The following is a 26,744-nucleotide window of genomic DNA, read 5'->3' as shown; positions in this document are numbered from 1 at the left end:
ATCCACATAATCAGCCATGATTAATTTATTCCACATGCAAAAGTGAACCCGGTGTAAAATAAAACAGCTTTTTATTAGACTACTGATATGACTCTTCATCTCATTAGAGCGTTTATGATTTTAAACAACTGACTATTTCTTTCTTTATTATAACAAAAGGAAACATGAAACTTTATAAATGGGACGTTTCTGCACTATAACAAATGCTTGGGAACCCAATCAGTGTGCATATGCATTTAAAGTAAGTGTGTGTGTGAGTGTGCATTTGTAGTCACCCAGCTGCCCGATAGCATATACGGGATGCGAATGTGTGATGATTAGAGCGTGGATCTTATCTTATGCACAGGGGCACGATTCTGCTTTTGTTCCGCGCCAGACCCCCTTCGCGCCCACCTGGGCTGGCCTGGACCTCCTGCTGCTTGGACGACCGCCACGTGTTAGCCTTCACTGGTTTGGAACCGCTGCGGCATCTCTGGTTTAAACTGAGGAAGCGAGGGGGGGGTATACTTTCTTTCATATCTCAAAGCATTAGACAGAATTACGCACCAAGCCAGCACACACACTAAAGCCACATCTCCACATGATCAAACAGATGACTGATTGTAGGCCTCAGGGGAAAGAGAGAAAGGGGGGATAAAGAATGAAATGGGTGGTGGTTTTCCAAAGAGGCTTTGCACCTCAATGACATCAAATCTGTGTGTAGAGTGTGTGACAAAGAAGGCAGCGAGACAAAAAAATGGTTTTGATTAGAGAGCTGTTTGTGGTTTTGGGTGCATGGGTGTGTTAGATTGGAAGCTGCCGCCATTATAGACAGCAATGTGAAGGGAAAATCCAGAAAGTCAGCAGAAAAAGGAACAAGAAAGAGAGAGATTATGTCCATAAATGTATGTGGAAACCAAAAGGATCCTGTGGGGGGCGATGCAACCACGTCTTGGGAATATAATGTAACACTTCTCTTCTTCTTACATATGAGCTAAATATAAGTTTCTTCCTGGTGTAATGAATGGTTAAAGGTAAAGGTGTAATTTGGCACCATTAGTGATACCAAATAAAACCCCTAAAATGATGATTGCTTTTAAACAGGTTTCCCAAACAGTCCGTCTCCCATTGGTTGGACAAACAGATGATCCTGCCGCAAATTCATGCTATTGGTTGAGTCAATGTTGCATTTTTAGACTGGTCTGAGTGTTTTAGCTAAAATAACAATGTTTTGAAAGCACCAGCGACACTTCTCAGGGGTTTTAATTTGGTTTGGCTTAGTATTGGGATAGAATAACGTTTCTTAATGTATTTTATTACCTATAACTATTAAGATATGTTTTGCCTAAGCAGTGAAATAACAATAAACTGCGCATTCATGCCATCTCTCATTACTAGCAAAACCACTGGTGATCCTTATGAAACATGAACTGTACTGACAGTTACCTTTAATTCTGAAATTCAGCTATTTCCTCAAATAAACTTGAAATGTGAAGAACTGAGTTTGTGCAGCTTGCCTGGCAATTAGACACTGAATTTTTATCATCACAGCAAACCACAAGTGGTGAAACGCAGCAACATGGTCTGGCGCTCCTCAGGGTTATGTCCGCAGTCCAACTCTGTTCTCACTCATCACTCCTTAACTGCAACAAACACATTACTAAATGAATGATTGAATGACACAACAGTCACAAACAGTTATGAGGCTGCAGCCAAAAATGACATCACAGATGGCTTAACAAAAATTCAGATTCAGAATATGGACTTAATGAGTACTTGCGACAGTTCATATGTGAAAATATTTCAGGTTTTGTAGGTTATAGATTTAAATGACCTAACCTAGCCCACTAAAACACTCTAATCCACCCCATGCACTTCCAAAAAAGTAAACTCTTGAACTTGTTCTCAGGAACAGAACACACAATCCAAATCACGCAGGTCATAAACACTTCAGTATGCATTGGCTGCAGCATTGAAACCCAAAGTGCCAGTTTCAAGAGGTTCTCATCAGCACGTTAAACACCATTAGATTTATACGCATATTTTACTAATAAACCTCACATGCATTAAATAAATGTAATATCGTATAATAGTAGATATATTATTTAGAGCTGATATTTTAATGCTATCTAGGGTCATACATTAACAGATTTATTTTGTTGGATTATACTTCCACTGTGTTATCTCTATTTCAAAACCATAGTGGCTGGCAAAGTCAAGATAGAATTTCAACATACTGTACATAAAACGGCATATATAAAAAACTTTTCTTCTTGGATGGCCAAAGTGCCATTGCTTTTTAACACCTACTATACCCATGTTATATGTGTGTATGAGGTAAACTGAGAAAATATTTAAAATGACAGAGTTTATGCAGGAAACCATTGCATCTGTCAAACTGTTTAAATATACAAACATGAGTGTGGGTTTGATTAACACATTTATGTTGAATTTAATGTTGTGGGCACTGGGCAGGTTTCTCAACTTGCTGGCTTTGATTGTGCCCTTTTGCACCTTACCCTGCTCCCCAGAGGGTTAATACTGGGAGGTTACAAGTTCCCTCCTCTTTTCTCTCTCTCCCCCTCTCAGATTCTCGCTCCGCTCTCTCAACTGAGTAACCCAAAGACAGACTCTTACAAGCACCACACAGGTTTAACATCACCAAAGAGAGCACAGAATCAACAGGGGACGTATTTTCAAGCACTATCAAGAAAGGAGATCCTGAAAACTCAGTCAAGGAGTCCTACCATGAATGGAAAACTTCATGTTTGAAGATGAAACGTATCAAAAGTGGATTAAATTAATCTGCATATCTGGTAATATCTTATCTGAAACGCTCTCATTGACGTGTGACTATCCAGGAGAGGAGCATTTCCAGATTTCTGTCCTTTATTTTAAGTGATTTGGAGAGTACAAGTACCGGATCATGGCTGGGGTGAGACTTATTCACCTGTTGAAGACATTTTGGATGGTATTTCTCATGCAAGGTTAGTTAATTTGTTGTCTTGTACCCTCTTTTTCTCTGTTCTTTGATTTGTAGCAAATGGTTTGACCTATTTCAGGACACTATTCAAAATGCTAAAAGGTGCATGATTACACTTCTGATATATGAACTTTTGAATTGTATGCACTCAATGTTTTCATCCATCTCTTTTGGTTCCCATAGAACCAAAATTGGTTTTTTTACATTGTCATGGCACTAAAAAACCTTGTCAAGTAATACAAAGAGCTTTTTATTCTCTAGTTCTTTAGAAAACAATCTGTTGCTTTAAAGCAGTGGTTCTCAATCTTGGTCATTTTGAATGTCTCCCTTATCTGACACACCCAATTCAGGTATTGGAGCCTCTACTAATGAGCTGATGATATAAATCAGTTAAATAAGTGAGACATCCAAAATGTGCAGTGCTGCAGGACTTCAGAACCAGGATAAATGTGACTGTTGAATGACTGTTGTAAAGAAACCAAATATGATTTTCTCAGCCTGCCCTACAACGGCATTAATCTAATTAATATAAAAAACACCATAGAGCAATTTAAGAACACTAAATAGCCAAACGGATTCTATAGGTAACAAATGTGTTCTTTGCTGAACCCGAAGAACCTTGATTTTTTTGTTATCATAGTACAGCCTATATTTACCATTTATCACAGATCAAAGCAGGCAAAACAGTCATTATAAATCAGAAACATATACCTATGATTCATTAAATGATATGGCACATCTAAATTAATGAATGTTATTATGGTATTAATGTTAATGCAAATAAATAATAATGCAAATTATGAGAATCTTACGTATAAGCTTAAAGCTTAAGAATGACTTCTTGTTAATGTGTGAAAGTATGAGAGTTGCCAAGCAAAACACCTTCATTATCGAGACCAACAAGTCTGAGCATTTTCTTACTGTATCAAGAAAGTTTTTTAACGGCGTCTTTTCCCCCCTCTGGATTTCACAAGTGTAATTAGGATCTAAAGGATGACAAAGAGCTCTCAAGATAAGGTTCGGTTAAAGTTTTGGGGTTTAATTAACCTTAATAAAACCCATGACGAAACTAAACTTGAATTGGCAAACTTAAAGGGGTCATATAATGGTACATGCACTTTTTCAAGTTGATTGTACTGAAATGTGTGTTGGCAGTGCCTGTACACAACCATCATATAATGATAAAAATCCATCCAGTGTTTTTGTTTTAATCTCCTTATATGTTTTCCCCTGCCTCAAATCAAGCCGTTCGACCGTGTGACGTCACACGCTCGGAAGCCCCTCCCACGATTGTTGATTGACAGCAGCGTTTCAACACAGACCCGCCCTCGCTCGTGAGCGAGCTGTCAATCATAGTCTGCGCGGACCGGCGCGGTCATTGTTGATATGCTGGAGCACTGTCTATGAGAGAATGGCGTCTAAGCGATTGTGGTGTTCTGTTCTTGGCTGCAATAAGGAACACAGCAGTCATTTTAATGTTCCTAAATCCGAACCGCTGAAGACGCAGTGGCTGTGTTTGTTTTCGAAGGGAATATTCCCCACGAGCAACGTCAATGCTTTCATGTTTGCGCGAATCATTTCTCACACCAGACTGCTTTATAAACGAGGGTCAGTATAAAGCTGGATTTGCTAAGAAGCTGCTCCTGAATAAAGGATCTGTACCAACTATTTGTGCTCCTGCTGAACCTCCAGAAGAACTGAAGTGAGTGTAACGTTTTATTAATCTTTATATTAATATTTATATTAATCTTTGCAAATCGCTAGCTGCACGCTTCACAATGAATGCGTCTAAGGTTTACACTTAGGGTACATTACGGCATGTTTTCTATGTACGACGTTCTCAATATAATTCATAATCCCACATTTATACTGAACAACGCGTTATGGTTATTGTGTTACAAATGGTGTATGCACAGAACAGAGAGGCGGGGTGAGCAAAGCTCATTATCATTTAAAGGCATATGCACTGAAACGGCGTGCTGAAAACAGAGTTGTTTTTGACCATGGAGGTAAAATAAGTGTTTTCTTACAATACTAATGAGAATTTTTAATTAAAGTATATTACAAACTTTTAATTTAGACCCTACAGATTCATATTATCTTGTACAAAAATGGCATTATATGACCCCTTTAATACTCATGGAAGAAAAACAAAAGATGGTTTTTCGGCTTTTTTTAAAAACTCTCTAGTGGTTTAACTTGCCAAGTCTGCTTTAAAGCTTGCCGTGTTTATAAAATGCAACTCATGCTTACTGAACTAATACTGCATTGGTCATTCTTTGCTGTTGAAATCATTGCTGATGTCGATGGGACATTTGTGCATGTCTAGAAAATGCTTCTATTTTGTATGCAAAAGTGTTCATTACAATTTATTTAATCAGATTTAGAGTTTCAGCAAAAGGTTAAATTGTAAAATGTTGAATTTCAGACTTTTAAAGCCCACATTCTCAAAAAAGAGCATATTTGCGGCACCTTCCATTCATCGTTGTGGTCTAGAAGGTTCTTTGGAGATGGAAAAAGTTATTGATGTTACATTTATTGGTTCTTCAGATCATGGTTTCTGGCTTCTTTAAAGCACTGTGATGGTTTTTGAATAAAAGTTGTTTTAGGAAATTTAAAAGGTTCTCCAATGGCATAAGGTTATAATTTTCATTTTTAAGAGTGCACGAGTAACATAAATTTGACTTGTTCTCCAGGAAAATGAGTCAGTCAGGTGGAGTTTAAAGAGGTCTTAATATAAATGGCAAAGAGTTTGTCTCGACACTGTGATTCTCACCTTTCCCCGTGCACGGCTCTTTTCACCTGTCAGTCTGCTCCACGGGCCCCGGACCCCCGTTTTTGATCCAGACTCTTTTAAAGTTAGCAGGGGTGTAGAGGAGGCCATTGTTTCCTGTGAAAGCAGATCACAGCAATGGAACTAATCCCACCGTTAAAATAATGATTAGAGTAACAGGCCAACGCCATTAACGACCCCTTCTGTTCAAATGCCATTTAGGAGCTGTTTTTCTTCTATGCTTTCGTTCCTTTCAGTCAGGGATGGTTAGGGTGATGAAGAAAGCAATAGGCTTCTGTTCTCACTATCATGCCGCCTACAGAACAACAGAGAGAGAGAGTGAAAGACTGGCGCAATTACACCCGCCCCCCAGTAACTCATGGCAGTTACGCATGACCTCGGAGGTCAGCATGTGTTCATTTATGTGCCTGTACTTAAATACTTGGCCTTTTTTCATCAAACAGCTGAATTAGATCTGCGGAAATGATTAATATCATGCCCATATGCTTGAAAATTCTTCTAAAACAGATACTAAATGCAATTCTGTATACTGTAGTTGGCTGTGACACTGTCTGCTTTGATTTAAAGAGGAACATTATGTAACACAAGGTGATTTTACAAAAACTTATGCCTCAATATTGATAAAGCACGAAGGTTTTCCAGTGTTACACGGAATCACCACCATAAATCTTCCAGCTGCTCTGCATCCATTCCACCTTTTTAAAAAATATGTCTGCTTTGAAATGCATGAGTAATATTCATAAGCAGAAGACATAAGAGAAAGCCTGTCAGCCATTTAAAAAGAGGCCCAGTACTTGTTAGAGAGAGAAAACCATCAATCAGCTGGAGGAGTGAAAGATCAGACCAGTTACTAACTGACTGTCACGTTAACTGATGTGGAATGCGGTCAGCAATGGGATGGACTATATGGACGACAAAATGCAAAAATATAACATAATACAACCCCATATGTATATGATATTCAATACCATTCAAAAGTTTGGGGTCATTAAGATTTAAAAAATATAATTTTATAATATATAAAAGACAGAGACTGGTGCTTAAGAGCCAGCTTTTACATCACAGGAATAAATTGCATTTTAAAATATATTCAAATAGGACACAATTATTTTAAATTGTAATAATATTTCATAATATGACTGTTTAACTCAGTGTTTCTCAACCTCTCCTGCAGGGACCCCCTGACAGGCCATGTTTTTGTTTTAACTCTGAAATGGCACACCTGATTCAAGTAATTAAAGGCTTAATGAGTAATTAGAGTAGGAATAGTTCAATTAATCAATTAGTCAACTACTCATTAAGCCTTTAATGACTTGAATCAGGTGTGCCATTTCAGGGTTAAAACAGAAACATGGCCTGTCAGGGGGTCCCTGCAGGAGAGGTTGAGAAACACTGGTTTAACTTGTATTACAAATACATGAAGCCTTTGTGTGCATAAGAGGCGTCTTTCAAAAATATTTAAAAATCATACGGACCCCAAATATTTTAACAGTAGTGTATAAAATCACCACATTGATAGTTAAAAAAAAGATTTTCAAATACATGTCAAAGTGAGTCTTTGCATATATTATTGAATATCACTGAAATAAGTGTATTTTTTTCTTTTAATTAGGTTGGGATGACAAGTTAGTGTAACATAATCCCACTTGTGTTCAGTTAACAACAGCGAAGTTAGTTACTAACAGTTGTGTTAGGCGGATCAAGTTCAGAATTTAGTATGGTTAACTCCATTTGTGCCATAATGTGCCTTTAATGCTCAATCACCCACACTAATAACTAAAACTAGTTGTTTTTGGTTAGGTTAGCAATATGTTAACTAGATCCAAATACTTAACAGAATTTAAAAGAATTAAGGTTAAGTTACTCAAGAGTTCTGCCAGTTAGTCACTATCACAGTGATGTTGAGTTAACCTTCGGGTAACTTAGTTTGGCGGAGAAACTTTCGCATAATCCCTTATCTAAATAAAAACAATTGCTGGATTAGGCAGGGTTAATGTTCATGAAAAGACAACAATGCTCCAGAATTATAAGGAAGTTGAATGATGAGAATGACCTCTGAACTGCTCTGTACACAAATCTTATTCACACTCACATGCACACATCAATATATTCTCCTACCCTTTTCATAAATATATGCACATGAACATAAGCGTGCACACACCTTTGTTGCCCCTAGCACACATATGCATGCACACACATGCAGACTTTACTTTCAATATGAAACTTTACCTTTCTGTAACTGTACTTCATCAGACAAAAAGAGTGTGACAGAGGGAGAGAGAGAGAGGAAGAGAGGAATCTGAGCTCTATCCAAAGTAAATGAGGTGTAAACGGGAGTTTTTTCATCAGGGAGCAGTTATCAAAGCAGGGGTGGGTGGGAGAAAGAGGCGGCGGGCGGCACAAAGGCAGTTAAACACTGAAAAGGGCCATTTCATGCATACTAGTACAGTGATGATGGTATCAGATGGTGATACTCTGGTACTCTGATATATGCAATGTTCTGAATCGTTATCATATTCATATTGTATATGATCCAAACGTCTAAGATCATTTAAACCTGGAAATAAATGAATTTTTAGGATATAACAAATCTAAATTAAAGGACAAAACAAGAATGGAATTGTAGTACAGATGACAACGAAGATCTTCTCGTTAATGTGTGTGTGTTCAATGTGCTGTACTGTTTTAAGTCTGTCATATAGCTCTATACCTATAGTCTATCTATAGCTACTAGACTTTTTTGTCCTCTGGAATCACGTGTTTTTTTGGTTTAAATGTTTTATTTAATAAGGATAACAACTAAAATTGTGTCTCTCACCTCCCCCTTTTTCACGCACATCATGTTAAATAGGCAACTGCAAATGGCAGGAGGAATAGTGCCAGAGAGGAAGGGTTATTTTATTTTTGGCCACTCTTCAGTAATGACGCATTAGGGGTGAGAGAGAAGCTGCCCAAATTGAAATGACAAATAAAAACAAATACATGAAACCAGTCGGAGGTACTTTTGAGGCCTCGCTTCTTCTATAAATCAATGTCTCCAGTGTGTATGTCCGGGGGTGTTGAATGGTTGGAATATTAGGACAGGTAGTTTACTTTGGCTCACACTAAAGGGAATTGCCTGTGAGCAAAGAGACCACACACATTCTACCACAGCCCCCTCTGCTGGTCAAGAGGATGAACTGCAGCTTTGTCTGGGTCAGACTTCTGTTCTGTGCCATTCACTTAGAGATAGAAAGATAAGAGAGATAAGAGACAGAGAGAGAGAGAGTATGTGTGAGATTAAGAGATTAAAAGATAGGATCTTCTCCTTACACTGAGTCTACATTGAGAGAGCGCTCCCATTTTGATAAAAAAAACAGTATTGCGCGGACAACCAATCATGAACTAAACTGCCTCATTAATATTCACGAGCTTTGAGCAGGATCTGAGAGAGCAGCAGTTGAAGGGTTAGTTGTTCAGACAAAAATTAAAATTCTGTCATTACTCGCCTCATGTCGTTCCAAACCCATAGGACATAAGTTCATCTTTGGAACACAAATGAAGATATTTTAATGAAATCTGAGAGCTTTCTGTCACTCCATTGACAGCCTACGCAACTACCACTTTTAAGCACCAGAAAGGTAAAGACATCATTAAAGTAATCCATGTGACTCATGTGGTTTAACCCCATTTTCATGAACAATGAGAGTGCTTTCTTTGTGCAAAAACCCCCCAATTTATCACTTTATTAAAAACTATTTATCTCCAACGCACATTCATGCAACAACGTGAATGCAATTCTTGCATTAACAACACGTATGTGTCATGGTGCTCTCATGAACAGGCATGCGTCCTGTGAACACGTGTTTTAGCCTATTCTAATAGCCTATTCTAGAAACTTAAAATATGACCCATCCAATAGTAAAGTATTACAATTTGAAATATGTTATGAAATAGCTTTGGAAATGACCCTGGATAAACAATTTCAAGTGTGAAAAGCCCAGAAGCTATCTAAACTGTCCGTTTGTGATGTCCAAAGTGATCTTAATACAGACAGAACCTCAACTTGATAAGAGGCTGTTGAACCATCTATAGAACAGGCGACTGAGAGCACGTTAACTCTAACATTATATCACATTATTGTGATCATGAGTAACAAGTCTTCTTTCACATCGGAAAAAAACCCCTCAGAACAGCAGAGACTGGATACCTCCCAAACAGCATAAGGAAATAATTCCCTCCTTTAGGGAGCAAACAGCCTGACATTCTCAATAAATGCTCTGTAATTATGCAATCAGAGAAAGTTTCGGGCCACAGTTAACAAATAAAAGAGGTTCTGTTTTGTGCTTTTCAGAGAGCAGACTTTAGCCTATTTGATTAGAAGTTTCATCTGATGGATTAATAAACTAGTAGTACAAATTTCATATTTTGAAAAATTTGGGGTAAAATGTACCCCCCCCCACACACACACACACACAAAAAAAAGTGCTTAAGCACAACTGACTTCAACATTGATAATAATAATAAATGTTTCTAATCAAATAAATGCAGCCTTGGTGAGCATATGAATATTACCGTCACAAATGTTTGAACTGTGTTTATTACAATAATAATAATTTATTATTATATTATTTATACATGTTTTAAAGTCTTACACATGGTACTTTTTTGTGCGTGGCACTGCATAGATTTTTAGAATTACAGACAATTCATGTGTAAAACCTCTCCTCCCTAATTCATCACAGTATTCCCCCCTAGTTTTTAGGGAAAATGTGCTTAATTTTCATAGAAAAAATAATCATTTTAATAGTAATAATCTTAATTGTTATAAAAACAGGACTCATTTTCTGTTGATTTTGGGGTTAAACGTGACTTGGACCTGTAATAATTATTTGACATTTGGCACAGGAGTAAATGAGGTCCCAAATAAACTGTTTCTCTCCTCCTAGTCTTCCTCTTTGGATGAAGTTTGATAGAACAGCGCACATTTTTGAGTCTGTGAACAGGGAAGCACTTCTCAGCAAGCAACTTCCCAAAGCTCTGCCTCTGCTAATCAGGTTTACTACACCATTTATCTAGTGTTCTAGTACTCAAGGACAGCTCTGTGGCGAGGCCTACGGCAAGGAGATTTACAGATCAAACAAAGATGCCCAGTGCCATGTTGAGAAATCACTCTTCACGAGCTCCAACCATGTTTGCCTTTCTCCCCGTTCAAAAAAATTGTCAAAAATTGTTGTTTAAATTGGCCAGCGCCACATATCCCTTCCAATTCCCTTGAAGATGGTGTCTGATTGAAGTGACATGCCAAACCTCTGGCCTCCTGCCCTTCACCACAAATCCTGGTCAGAGCAGGATTGGGATCTATATATGGCTCTAATAGACCTCATCACGTTTCATTACACGGAAAATTACAGAAATGCAAAATCCTTCAACCACTTCCAGTTCAGCAGAATCCTGTTTATAGACCGTAAAAGACCATGAAGTGAAAATGCTCCTCTTGGAGTTTTTTTTTTTATTGCTGGAGGTACCAAAGCTTTTTGAAGTGTCTGAGGTTTTTTACAGGCTTAATTTATTCGGAAATGTGGCTACAGAGTCATGAAGAGATCAGCACATTATTGCAAACTTAGACCTTTTGGAAAGCCCTTTGGATTTAATACATTGGCAGCTCCTACATGCAACAACAATCCACATAATCTGTTAATTAGGACTAACTTAAAACTTATGACCCAGCAAACATTTTAAAGCAATATCTTTTTATTAAAAACAAACATATAGAAACCTTTTAGGATTTTTGCATGACGGCTAATTCACAACTTCAATAATGATAAGAAAACAAACAGTTAGTAAGTTGTCAAAACCCGACTCTTTGATATAAACGGAGCTTGCATGCAGGCAGATATAACAATGCAATATGATATTTTCCGTGTCTCCTCAGTTTTGTGTGTGATGGGCAGTAAGTTGTGGGAAGTGCCCACCGCCCCCCTCGTACCCCATGCCAACCTCAGCACGAGACTGTTGTGGGAGCCACAGTGCCAGGTTCAGCTACGCCATCTACAGAATGAAGGAAGAGTCACAGCCACCATACCACCCAAACTGGAGGGCCACTGGGTGTCAAGCAGGTAAGAGGCCCCTAGAAATACTTTTCTACTTTTAAAGTCAACATGAATTAAAATTTCACCCAAATTATGTTCTTAATATAGAATCCTGGCATTATTGCGAATGATTCATCAGTGCACGGCATGCATATTACCACTGCTGAGAAGTTGAGTAAAGTCAAGCAACTTGTTCAGTAAATCTTTAAAAACAATGGCTACCTTGAAATATTTAACAAATTGTCCACTACCGTACAGAAGTTTGGGGTTGGTAAAATTAAAAAAAAAAATCGTATTAAGACAGTAAAAACAGTATTATTGTGAAATAGTATTAATAAATGTTTTCTATTTTAATATATTTTAAAATGCAATTTATTCCTGTGATGCAAAGCTGAATTTTCAGCATCATTACGCCAGTCTTCAGTGTCACATGATCCTTTAGAAATCATTCTAATATGATGATTTTCTGCTCAAAAACTTTATTATTATCAATGTTGTTGCACTGCTTATTTTTGTGCAATTTGTGATACTTTCTTTAATTCTTTGATGAATAGAAAGGTTAAATAAACAGCATTTATTTGGAATAGACATTTTTGTTACAATGTGAAAGTCTTTACTGTCACTTTTGATGAATAAAAGTATTAATTAAAAACAAATCTTACTAACTCTGACTTTTAAATGGTAGTGTAGCACTTTAAGGGGACAATATGTGTATACATTTGAAACTATCAGATAGTATTGAATGTTGCAATTATCTGGTAAAACAAAGAGTTTTAAATTTTACAATAAATACTAAAAAGCAAGTCCCATCCTACATTTTGTCTCATTAAACATCCGGTTTCACTTGGAAATGCATCAGATTATGGGAATAAAATGATTTGCAATTGCCATATTGACTAACTTCCTGACTATATTTGTTATTTTCTTCTCAGATGTGAAGTGCGACCCGGTCCTGAATTCCTCACTCGATCCTACTCATTTTACCAAAGCCCCACACGTCTCTTCAGGGCCCTCCAGCACTATTACTCTGACAGTGATTGCCACATCCCAACCTACTCTCTTGTGATCAGGGGTAAACTGCGGCTACGTCAGGCCTCATGGATCACCCGTGGAGCCACTGAAGCAGAGCACCACCTCCATAAAGTAGGGATGGTCTTTCACACCCAGAAAGCCATCCATCATCTCGCGACTCGCCTGCCCTCGTGGCTCAAAGTTGGAGGACACCTGGTGCCTCATCACTTCTATGAACTCTTTAATGCCAAAGCAGAGAAAGACTGCCTGGGAGCTCTTGGCTTCTCCATGATGGAACTGGAGTTGCTGCGGGTGGAGACCCATCACCATCCTCACAGCAGGCCGGCTCAGGAGCTGTTCCTAGGGGACGTGCACACAGACTGGAACGAAAGGGTGCACCATAGACCGACTGGTTACCAGGAGCCTCTACAGAATGCTATGGTGAGAGTAAAAGAGAAAAAAATCTGTCACCATTTACTCACTCTCCTGATGTTCCAAACCCATAAGACTTAGGTAAATCTTTGAAAAACAAGATCATTTTTAATAGGAGTGTAACAGTACACCGAAGTCACGGTTTGGTACGTACCTCGGTTTTGGGGTCACGGTTCGAAACGAGTTTCGGTAAATTTACATGTACATGTCTTCTTCTGCTCTTTTTCCTGTTGTGGCGGTTAGCAAACAGCGTTGTGTTGCATTACTGCGCGCGCCCCCTTCTGGATTGGAGTGTGGATTGCCTGTGACTGACTGTATTCGTCGTCTGACTATATACACCGAACCATGACGTCAGTACCTTGATGGTTCGGGATAATACATGTACTATTTCACCCCTAATTTTTAATGAAACCTGAGAGGTTTCTGTCCCTCCATTGAAAATCCAGGTATTCAAAACTGAAAAGAACCAAAAAGGTTATAAAAGTGGCGTAAAATGAATCCATGTAAATCGAGCGGTCTTCTAATTTTTGGGTAAACTATCACTTTTTAGACTAGAGTATTTTTGCTCAAACTGCTTAGGTCTGCTAAAATGTTTAAAATGATGAACTTATAGTATATCATGTTGTGCCACCTGACTAAGGTAAGAGTGCATGTTAAATATATATAACAGGACTGCGTATTCACTACAGTCAATGTAAAGCAAGCAAAAATAAGGTTAGAAACAATCAAGAATGCAGATGCTTACATATATAGTTTATATCCGGTCCAAATGTTTAGGGGTTGGTAAGATTTTTTGATGTCTTTGAAAGAAGTCTCACTAAAGGCTGGATTTACTTGACCAAAATACAGCAAAAACAGTAATACTGTAAAATATTATTACAATTTAAACTGTTTTCTATTTTTAAATGTAAGTTTTCTGATTGTAGAATTTTCAGCATCATTGCACCAGTGCATCAGTGTCACATGATGCTTCAGAAATCATACTTATATGCTAATTTGCTGATCAAGCAACTTTTAATTATCACTGTTGAAAACGGTTGTGCTGCTTAAGATTTTTGAGGGAACCATGCTACATTTTCTCCTTGATGTATAAAGCTTCAGAAGAGCAGCATTTATTTGAAATAGAAATCTTTCACAACATTACGAATGTTTTTACTGTCACTTTTGATCAATTTAATGCATTCTTGCTCAATAAATGTATTAATTCCTTAAAAAAAAAAATCTCACTAGCCATGTTTCCATCCACTTGTCAATCGAATTATCTGAAGTTCGGTAAAAAACCTCATGCGAATAAAGCTGGTGAAAGTGTGTTTCCATCAAACGGCTTTAAAGCGGATAAAAACCTGTGCGTAATGACGTCACATGCTGTTTTGCGATCAAATTGGTATATCGAATTGATTTGAGGCATGTTAAGGTGTTTCCATTCATTTTCTCACCGAATTGCACAACATTCAAGCCAACATTTGCGAACAAAGTTTTACTAGGCAAAATGGATCGCACCATAATAACGTTTCCATCCGCGTTCGTTTATCGCATAAGCCGTATATCCATCAAGATAAAATCTGATGAGACCGATCGTATTTCATTTGAGTCGATATTCATGAATTTCAATCGAATTTTACTGTTTCCATAAGGCATCTTTCATTCGATATCACTTAATGCGGATAAAAACGTGTGGATGGAAACATAGCTACTGACACCAAACATGTGAATCCTGTAATAATATAAATATTATAAAATTAACAAAAATCCTTGTTTTGTCTCTCAGCACCACATCCACCCATGCCCAGTGTGCGCCCTGGTATACCGAGCCTCTGAACAGAATCCACCCATTCTTCCCCCAACCCCCTCCGTCCCTCTGGATCTAAACGGAAATTGGGTGAGCCAACGCTGCGAGTCCCGTCCATCCGTCCTCTTCCTTACCCGCCTTTTTGTTTTCAACGAGGAGCGACGCACTTGGGAGGGGACCTACCAACATTACTCTGACCCAATGTGCCGCCAGCCCATCTTTACATTGTTGGCATCAGGTCATTATGCTAAAGTAGGACAGTCGGTTAAAGTACGTGGGGCCACTGAGCTCGTCTTCAAGGTGACACGAGCAAATGCGATTGTGTTTGACCGTGCATTGTTGCGGGAACTGAATTCAACGCAAAATGGAGGATGTGGACAGGCGGGCAGGTGGGAGGTGGGTGTCGAGCAGGACGTAACCTGGACGGACGGTTGCGAGGCATTGGGGATACGACTTCCGCACAAAGAGTATGAGCTGTTTAAGATGGGGGTGGATCATAAAGGGCGCCCCCTGTTGTTCAATGGGGAAAGGCCCACGGATGGATCCAGCCCGGATCGACCTACAAAAAGGCCAACATCTTTTCAGACACCAATGGTGCAATGCAGCACAAGGGTCGGGGTGGAGCCACGCTACAGTTCCTACAGTGATCATTCAACGGGACCCAAGACCACAAGCTCTGCTAATGCACTGCACTCTTCATTGATTCTGCTGTCCGTTCTAAATGCATGGTGCTGGAAGATTCATCTTTTCTAAAAATGCGACGTGCTATTCACGTTGACTGTTCAAATTCTGACCCGTTTATAATGGGCATAGCACAATCTAATAGACTGATCGGTCAGTTCGGTGCTATGACAAAATGCTAGCTGTAAATGCTCTGAAATATGACTTTTTTTATCTAAAGAGATTTTCATAAATCAAAAATGTACATAGAAACCTTTTAATCATATAGTATATCAACATTCATTTTAATATCTGTTATTTGGGGTGTTGTTTCCTATTTTGATAAGAACTACAGATAAACGAACATCTATTCAAAGAATGATTGTTCTGTAGAAAATGCATTTACCAACATTCCAGCAAGATAACAAAGATGAACAGTTAAAGGCGAAGTACTTTAAATACTTCCCAGTGTACAACCAATGGTGCGATTTTGGGCGGGACTATCTGTGTGACCGACCAATGGGAGGTGGGGGTGTTTGGGGAATCTGTTTCAAAACAATCATTATTCTGTTTGGTGCAGAAATGACACACTTCAGCTTTAAGACATGGGAGATATAGATGGATATCCAGATTCCCGTTTGTCTGGGAATGAAGAAAGAAGATTTCCCAAAATCTGGTAATACGTTTGAATTGAAGTGCGTACATGGACTAAATTTGGCATTAACTACCCTGTATTATTACAAGGCGACGTAGCTCATTTTTGCCATCTTATACATTTTATTTAGAGTTAATCTTCCAATAATGGTGAGGGTGAACATATTTATTGCCACCATTAAAGTAATTTTGATAAGAAAAACAATCTTGTTTTATTTTGAACATTAATCTTCTGTTATTTATGTTTACACACATAGTACACTACAAATGTATAATGTGTGACTGGATGCACGTTTAGTGAACTCTTGCACAATGGTTCAATTCATATCCAATGTTGAATACATGTGCAATACATTTGAACAGACCTGTCATATGGCTTCCACATTATGCTCACGCTCGCCAATATCTGAAGCGTAAGTTCTCAGAACTCTGCGTACAAATCTCTCCCTCTGTTTATTTGGAAGAACAGGAAGTGTTCAACTCATTCAGTCTTAGTTTAGCAGAGCGTGCGATTTTCTGTTTTTACAGAGTGGAGTGATTCCTTGTTCTGGAGGCAATCTTAAAAAAAATCAGAACTGAAACTGTCAAACATTAAAGTGCATGCATGATATTGATTGTTATAGTTTTGACACGACCCTTACAAAAATGCACCATAGTAGCCATTGTTTCCAAAATACCAAATTTGGCATTAACTACCCTGTATTATTTCAACATTGGTTTATATGGTTTTACAGTACAAAAAAATAGCTGTAGTTACAATGCTTTTTATTGGAAACCAGTTACCATTATAAAATGTTATAATAGAATCCTGAGGTAAGTGCATAAGTATTAATGCATCAGTTAATATATACAACATGGTGAACGTGATTTCAAAATCTTTGTTGATCCTGGAACAACATTCAACCAATCAGATTTAAGGGACAAGTTTACTGTTAATGTCAAGTTTAGGCTTATATACAACCAGGGTTAGATTCTTCTACATCAGTTTTATCCACCTATAATTTCCCTCAGATTTTATGGATATGGGTAGGGTTAAGTTTAGGGCAAGATTTTCGGACTGGAATTTTGTTCCAGGATCAACAATGTATACTTGTCGATCTGAACATGTCTGTCTTGGCAAAAATCACAGTGACCATACGACACAGTCAATTACAAAATAATCAAAGATTCTAGACACTCAACTCATGTTCACAGAAAAATCCCATCTGTTCCTCTTTTACAAACTGATTTTTTCTTCAATAATGAGAACCTTTCAAGAGCATGTGCTGACTTGATGATAGGATATGCTTCTGTAAAAGTTATTTACAATGATTTGTGAAGAACTACACTACCCATGATCCCGAACAGACCACCAGTCAGAGAAGACACTGTTACCATGGAAACAGCAAATACCAAGAAATTACAGCAAAAGAACATCAACATTCACCCAAGGTCTTTCTACAGTCTCAAACTACTTATCTTTCACTATGTATCCAAATATTTTCAAACACTATATAATTTATATATACTGTACAGTGTTTTTAGTGCTTTTTAAGCCATATTTCCTCATGGGTTACAAACTTTTCTTTTTTTTCAATTTCCAAATTTTTGGGTCATATTAAAATGTTGCAAATTCTTATCAAATTGGTGGTTTGGTTTATAGCCTTTAACTCCATTAAAAAAACTTCAAAATCCCTATGGAGAATGCAGAATACAGAACCAAATTAAGGCACTAACATTTTTTCGCAGTCACGGTTGTCTCGTGTATAAAAATAAAAATCTGCTTGTATGCAACAGTGACAATCTTATTAATCAAAGATGTTCTCAACATGTGCACTTGCCAGATAACAGCCAAACCCAGAGTTCAAACCTAGCAGACATGAAGGATTTGGGGTAATCCTTAATTTTGCGACGTTCATGTTCGCAAAGCCTTAAAGAGATAGTTCACCCAAAAATGAAAATTCTTTCATTAATTACTCACCTTCATGTTGTTCCAAACCTGTAAGACTTTTCTGTCCCTCCATTGACAGCAACACAACTACCACTGTGACGCTTCAAAATCTTCATAAAGGGATCGTAAAACTAATCCACATGAAGGGATCATAAAACTAATCCACATGAATTGAGCGGTTTAGTCCAAATTTTCTGAATAGACTTGATCGCTTTACAGTGTATGATGAACAGATTGAATTTAGGCTTTTATTCACACACTGTAAACATTGATCAGCGAACATAAACAGAAGCTAACTGAACCTGCGTAACACATGAGAATGAACCTCATTGGTTCTTACAGAAGCTCAAACGTTCTGCTTAACACGTGAGAATGAACCTCATTGGTTCTTCTTGCTGAACCTCAAACGAGCAAAACACACGAGAATGTGCTTGAGAAACATGCTTGAGCTTCCGTTTACCACAACTGATGTGTGAGTTGATGAATGTTTACAGTATATGTGAATAAAAGCCTATATTCAATCTGTTCATCATATAAAACGATCAAGTCTCTTCAGAAAATTTGGGTTAGTTTTACAATCTCTTTATGAACTTTTTAAGCGTCAAAGTGTCGGTTGCGTAGCTGTCAATGGAGGAACAGGAAGCTCTCAGATTTCATCAATAAGATCTTCATTTGTGTTCCGAAGATGAACGAAAGTCTTACAGGTTTGGAACAACATGAGGGCGAGTAATTAATAACAATTTTAAATTTTGGGTGAACTATCCCCCTAATAAGCAATGTCATTACCCAACTGCATGTCATATAGCCAACCCTTACCCAAAATACTCCAGTGACTTCCGCTTGCTACTTCATTTGTTTTTACTTACTTCAAGCTATGTCATTAAAACCATCTGCAGGCATATTCCTGTTAAACAACTCTTTTGGAATCATAAAATGATTGAGTTTGTGGTTTTTCTGTTAAAAGTTATGAAATAATGGTTGCTGGCCGAGGGACGTAACGGAAGAGAACGCGGAGGGCAAGGCAAGTCAGTGAGTCGCATCCAAAAGGCAGCAGATTGTTCATATTAAATCTTGTCGGTGACGGTGGCTCTGGGTGCCATGAGGTAATGCTTTCTGGTTATAACAAGAGTTCCGAAGGTTGGGATTGGGAACTTGGAAATAATAAATCGAGAGAGGGAGAACAAGGCACATTTCCATACTGACACTCAAAAGCAGTTGCGTCTGTTAGAGCTTGCCAACAACAACAGATGAGTCCAAGCTAACTCTAGAAGTCCAGCGAAACGGATTAAAAATAAGCGACAATTCTTTCTGTGGTTACAGTTAAACTAATACAAGCTAACTGTCAGAAAATCATATTGCAAAAAGGCCTTCGGCTTGTAATCACGCTTCTTGCTTGTCAAAAGAATCTATAAAAAGATTTAACACAAGGCCTATTTTACACTGTTCAATGAAAAGTTACGAAGCATAACAGCGTGACTGTGTCCTAGTTACAATGTCTTTGCTCCATGCTCCACTGCTCCAATTATTATTGCTAATGGGATGGGCGTACTTTGATCATTGGCTCTTGTGATCAAAAGCAACACACTAGAGCTGCCGTAGTGGGTCAGGATGACAAAATAAACCGGCTTAAGAACTTTTAAAAAGGGAGGAGAAACATTTTCCAAGTCTTTTGTTGTTGACATCAAAGGCCGTGCGCATTTGCCACTGGTAGAAGCGAACTAAGTAGCGTGACATCCTCAAAAACCACGACCAAAACTACACAAGGTGAACAAAAACATGACCCAAACTGCATTCAATCCACTTGCAAAGCGGATGAACATGGAAAGTGCACTGTGTGGTGAAGACCAGGTAAAGTATATGCGATTACAATTCAAGAGATGTTTCAGTAAGTTAGTAAGATTTTTTAAAAGGAAATTAACACTTTCATTCTAAAAGGATGCATTAAATGTATCAAACATGCATTTAGAATGTTACAAAAGATTCCTATTTCAAATAAACACTGTTCTTTTGAATGTTCTATTTACCAAAGAATCCTGAAAAGAAAAATGCATCACAGTTTCCACAGAAATATTAAAACTGTTTTGAACATTGATAATAATAAGAAATGTTTCTTGAGCAGCAAATCCGCATATTAGAATGATTTCTGAAGGATCATGTGACACTGAAGACTGGAGTAATGATGCTGAAAATTCAGCTTTGCATCACAGGAATAAACTACATTTTATATTCAAATAGAAAACAGTTATTTTTAAATTGTAATAATATTTCAGAATATTACTAGCCTGGGAAAACCCAGACAACTTCCGGCAAATTTAGATTTGCTCTGAAAGTTAGTCTGGCAAAGAGCTCATTCAAGCCCATTTCCAATCCGTCGAAATCGAGGCACCAATCAGAAACGTTGGGGCGGGCTTTACACGATGACGACAGCGCTGGGATTTTGAACATGATTTTGTAGCCTACATTACAAAGATGGATGCCGCCGTCGAACATCACTCGTTCGAATCAGCTATCGCGCCTGTTTTAAGCCATTTGAACGTTTCCTTTTTGTTAAAAACCGAGCAAAGAACAACACTCGGAGATGTTTCTCCACCGCTCTGCATACGTCATCTCCTTCATCGCTCTGATTGGTTTTAGGTCTATCCGCGACGTCCGTTGGTGACGCTCCTCTGGAAATGATTTGTCTATGACGCTTTGCCAGACCATAACTCAGTTACAACTGAGAATGGTCTGGTTTTAACCAGGCTAGAATATTACTGTATTTTCATTAAAAAATTCAGCCTTGGTGAGCATGAGACATCTTTCTTAAAATTTTTTTAATAATCTTACCGACCCCAAACGTTTCAATGGTAGTGTACATCATGTTAATAATTTTGCATATTTTGGACTGTGCAGTTTAATAGTAATACATTTCAATATTGATATTAAGGAGATTTTTGCTTACTTTTATACAATAGATCATTCTGGTGTTGATTTGACACTCGATGTTCACTTTAAAATCAGGAAATTAAAAAATAATACATGCACATCTACAAATAGCCTCATGATGGATCAGCTATAAAACAGCAATCAGCCATAAAACAATGTTTAATTTTTGAATGCTGAATAAGTGTTTTGGTTTCATGCATTGCAAACATAAGAGTGCGCTTATGTATCGACGAGAACCTGGATTGCTTATATTTAGACTGCAATCATTGTAAATAAAGTCAAACAATAATCCTCAATTTGGACATGGACCAAAGGATCAAATCAACTAGACTTGACATGCACAGTCCACTGGGGTAAAGTGGTCCAAATTTGGCGGTAAGTTCGCATTTTGCAATCATGCATCTGCAGGAGAACACGTTCCTGGCTGGCAAACGATAATTAAAAAAAGACGTACAACAACACAATGCCAAAGTTAAACGTTTTCCTTCGGCAAATTGATGCATCCAAACCTCAGAATCTTTGTGGGTTTGTCATAATAATTCCCTTGTAAGGAAACAATGTGAACCAACTTCTTAAACACATGATGAAATCCAGCCCTTCAACGCAAAAATGACAAAAGTACAAAGACAACATTCCATACTTAACAGCAGCCAAAAAAATCCCCTCGGTCGGCCAGACAACTGACGTTGCTTTAGATGTAGCAGAGATGCTTAAAAAAAAGTGTTATTGTATCTCATTACAAAAGTATTCTTAACACATGGTAAGCATTTGCACTATTTATAAGAGTCATTATTTGATGGTAGTCCTTCCAAACCATCATGAAACTGATTTCATCCCACAAAATGATACTACCTCTTGAGACCGAGCTGGTACAAGCAAGTTGCTTTATAAAAGTCTTCCAGAGTACAGTAACAGCCTCAAATACGCACAATTCATTAATACTCCATCATCTAAAACGGGAAATTCACATTGCTAAAAGTGTTACGTCAGGGCCATATATGCCCTTTTATATTCTCGACTGTACAGACCTCCACTCACAAACTCCATTAGAAACATCCATTACAATGCTGTACAGTTCAGAATATGAGCTGCAGCTGTCTAATAAAATCAGCAAGACCATCTGGCTAAACCACTGACAAAAGGAAATATTAAAAGACATTACATATCTATACGGTCTCTTCTACAGTTTTTAAAGTGTAAGTGTGAGGTCCTGTATTGGCTCAAATAAATCCTTATGAAAACCAGGGCAAATGTCTCTAAGATTGACCTCATTCCTAGTCTTTTGTTACGTTTCACGTTTTCAAACTATGCCTCTTGTTTTAATGTAAGCAGCAGAGTATCAACCGAACAAAAAAGTGGTTGTGAGATGCAGTATATGCCACTTATCTTCATAGAAACCAAGTTGGATAGACTTATTATGACAATTCACTGTTACATGGTGTTTGAACATAAAGGTGTGTCGGCAGTGTATGTACACAACCACCCTATAATGGTAAATATCTACCGCAAGTTTTTGAAAACGATACCATTATTGTCTTTGTGTAAACTACAAAAACGGTGACGGCATGCACATACGTTTTGCGTTTTTAGCCTATATGCTGATTTCACGCAGCCGCCATTTTGAAATGGCTCCGGTGGGAAGAAAAACGGAAGTGTCACCTTTAATCATAGGAGAGACGCGAATGCGATGGCGTATTGTTGTGTTTAATGTAGAAATTATTTATTCTAAAAATGTACATACATTTATTTCATACTTTAGACTATATACAGTGAAAATCATTTATAAATATTTTTTTTATATATATTTAATTCAGAACGTAAAAAAAGAAGCAGGAGCGAACTATAGACATATCCTATATTGGATATTAACATCCAATAGTGTAAATCGCAGCAGCAGCTTCAGGTTGGTAGTCCAAGGCATTGTTGTCTATCTGTACTTCCAGGGTTCTTCCCACCGGAGCCTCGCTTTCGATTTCAAAATGGCGGCTGCGTGAAATCAGCGTATAGGCATGCGCATTTGGCACGTGCTCTGTAAAAGAATGCACGTGCACAGTGTTTCTTTACAAAGTAACATGCTGACCACTGGCCTGGCAGCATAATCATAGACTGTAAAAAAAATAGGAGCATAATGAAGGTATTTTGTCGTTTTCAATTCGAACGGGATAGTTTTGATAATGTTGCCATTAGTACAAAGATTTTTTTGTTTTAATTTTTAGTACATCATGTAAATCAGAATAAGCTGTTTGCAGTTTCTATGCAATATGATGTCACATTGCAGACCCTGTCCACGACTGCTGACGAACCCGTCCTGTGATCTGTACACAGTCCACCATGTGTATCTCCTCGCCAGAGCATTTAACAGCAGCATTTAACTAAGAAATGTATTCTTTTTAAATCTGCTAAAGTAATTCAATCAAGAGCAGTGAGTGAATTTCTGTTTTTCTTTTTTCGTTTGATTCATAGCAGTAGGTACTGTATATTACGCTGCTTTCATTTTAATTCTCAGATACACATGCGATTTCTTTACTTGCTGTTTACGTTCACCGACATAACCTACTGTGTTTATGTGAACTTTGTGTTTGACATAACCTTCTGTGTATTTGACAGTTTAAGCACAATAAGACGTGAAAGAGAACTTAAGTTTATTACTCACAGGAGGCGCCGTCTGATATCCAGCTCTCTGTGCGACTCAGAATTCATGATGATGAAGAACTGCATTGTCACGTGAGCGTGACCGCGATAAAGATGATAATCAAAACCAGAGCCATAGAGATGGCTCTAATCAAAACCAAACAGATGTTTTAGTTTTTTGGCAGAGTATCGGAGGCACGAGCTGTAAAGGCTCCGCCCTCTTCTGGAAAGCAGGATGGGCAGCAGCAGCTCATTTGCATTTAAAGATACATGCACGAAAACAGCATGTTTCTCCATCCACTGAGGGCATTAACAACATGCTATAATAAATTATCTGTATTTTGAGCTTATACTTCACAGACACATTCTGGGGACACTTCAGACTTATATTGCATCTTGTAAAAAAGGGCATAATTGGTCCCCTTTAAAGCTAATAAAAAAAAATGTATATAAAAAAATCGAAATACAATCTTGAGAATAAACTCATTAAAGGCATATATATATATATATATGTGTGTGTCTAATTATTTTATATATATAAATACACACACATGCTTGTATATATTTAAGAATATTTTCATGTATATGCTGTATATAGATTTATATATAATTTATATTATATATAAATATAAATATTTTATATATAAATAATATTTTTTTCTTAAATATACATGCATGTGTGTGTATTTATATATATACAACATAATTATACACAGTGCACCCACATATATTATGTAAAAAAAACCTTTTATTTTGGATGTGATTAATCACGATTAATCATTTGACAGCCCTAATATATGTTATATATGCTATATATAATGCTATATATGCTATATATATATATATAGCATGCAATTTCAACATGTTTTGGCTAAACAACTCAATCACCATTTAGTTTAAAACTCCTTTAAAAAAAGTAAACTTTGCAAACTGAAAACAACAGCATCTAATGTATAGCAAAATGTGGTTAACTTGAAACAAAAAACTTAATACTTAAAAAAAAAGCTAGTTATGCATGTAATGCAATTATGTTTGTTGTTATGTCTCTAATTGTTTATGACTGCAGACCAACATCTGCTCTGTATTTCCCCCCAAAATGTATATATAAAAAAGGGGCATAGCATAATACAGTTTTATAGCAAAGACCAAATCAAGGGCCACATTCCTGCAAGGCCAAATGTCTAAAATTCAAAAAAGGTATAGCTGGAACAGACTTCCTAACTTTTTTTTTTTAATACATTATTTTTTGCAAGTTATGTATAAATTTGTGCAGATGTCCTGTCATTTTCTGTAACTTGAACATGTTGTAGATCTATTTGTGGGTAAAATAACTTTTTAAAGTTAACATTAAAAGCACTGCGGTAGAGCCAATGGTGGAGTTTAATGATGTCACAGGTCTATAATAGAGGTTTACTAGTTTTTCACCTCAACCATAATGTTTGAGAAAGTGAAAATCAAAACTCTTAAAAAAAAGGGTAGACTATAGTGTGGAATTTCAGTCACATGAAAAGTCACTTACAAGGCAGTTGCATAGAAATATCTGCAAAATTCAATCAGGAAATCCAATCACTTGATCAACTATCAAAAGATTAATAAGCATTCAAATTTATATCAGACACACAATTCACAATACATAGAAAATGCATAAAGCAGACAATGAAAACTGGACAAAAGAACAAACAACACAAAGTTTTGGTCTGGGGCTTTATTGATTTAATTTATTAAGATGCTACATAGTCCAACAAAGTTGGGGTTTCTTTATATACCATTATAGACTACTCGACTAGGAATATCAACCTTGATTTTCATCTTAGACTCATTATTTATTTATTTATTTATATACATACAAAACGGTCACCTTCATGTTTACATCGTATGTGAAGGTTTGGGGCACTATAATAAGGTTTTCCTTTAATTATGAGCCAGCTGATTTGGCTGATAGGCCCCCAAATCCCTCCCTCTCCATGGCAATCATACTCCTTGGTGAACTATACATAAACTGCAGTCCAAAAACCCCTATACCCTGAATGTCTCCACAAGTTACTCACAAAGCAAAGTTTTGCCGTTTGTCAATATCGTAAGCTCCTCTGTTCTTAGAAATCCAATATTTAGCAATAAGATGATTAACTGAAACCAAAGCGTCTCAAGGAGGGGGGTAGAAGAGAAACATTAAAGAAAAAGACACCCCCACAACACCAAACTATGACACAAATACACATCAGGTCACAAAATGGTCCCCTGTAGGAAGAGTCTCTTTTCGGGTGTCATTTCGGTTATTTCACAAAGACCAGACCGTTGTGCATGGGAAGATGACATTCTTTATATGTAGTGCATTTTTAATATAAACAGTTCTGTGCAATAAAAGTTTTATTCATAACTTAAATCCAAACAAACGACTAAATTAACATCAGAGGACAGCAAAGAAACAGAGGGCTCAGGAAAACAGTGCAGAAATGTCAGGAGTGTTTTTTTAAAGCCTTATGCTGCGAGATAAACCAGTGTTGTGTACATTTCAGACCACAGACGAGGCATATCGAAGCCATGCATTTATCTGGAAATGAGGTGTAGGCTTGGCATGGCTAAAATACAGGTTACAATACTCACATGTGTCAGTTTTTAAAAGAATAGTTGCCCTCAAGAATAAACATTTCATCACTGTTTACTCCCTCATCATGTTGTTACGACCTCATTAATTACTTTCTCCAAAATGAGACGCTATGCAGATTGTCCGAGCTGCTCTTTCCCATAAACGCGGATGGGGATTGATCCTGAAAAGATCCAAAAAGGACAAAAATCACCATACAACTTGTGTACCATGTTCTAAAGCCATGCAATAGCTTTGTGTGGAAAACGGGCCAACCGGCTAAACCGTTTGTCACTCATAA

At 37.4% G+C, this 26,744-nt stretch overlaps 1 protein-coding gene across 1 annotated transcript; it reads left to right on the top strand.

Moving 5' to 3' along the window:
* Nucleotides 1-2,585: 2,585 nt before the first annotated feature.
* Nucleotides 2,586-16,456, top strand: apcdd1l (adenomatosis polyposis coli down-regulated 1-like). The gene is made up of 4 exons (XM_056270542.1): nucleotides 2,586-2,966; nucleotides 11,671-11,854; nucleotides 12,760-13,279; nucleotides 15,039-16,456. Exons 1-4 carry the CDS (start codon nucleotides 2,906-2,908, stop codon nucleotides 15,810-15,812), a joined length of 1,539 nt encoding a protein of 512 aa, XP_056126517.1. The 5' UTR covers nucleotides 2,586-2,905; the 3' UTR covers nucleotides 15,813-16,456.
* The last annotated feature ends 10,288 nt before the right edge of the window (nucleotides 16,457-26,744 follow it).

The sequence above is a fragment of the Rhinichthys klamathensis genome, unplaced genomic scaffold (genome assembly GCF_029890125.1).
Source record: "Rhinichthys klamathensis goyatoka isolate OS25496 unplaced genomic scaffold, OSU_Roscu_1.1 h1tg000303l_1, whole genome shotgun sequence".
NCBI classification, from domain to species: domain Eukaryota; kingdom Metazoa; phylum Chordata; class Actinopteri; order Cypriniformes; family Leuciscidae; genus Rhinichthys; species Rhinichthys klamathensis.
Note: the sequence above shows the minus strand (reverse complement) of the source record. Positions and strands in the feature narration are given on the sequence as shown.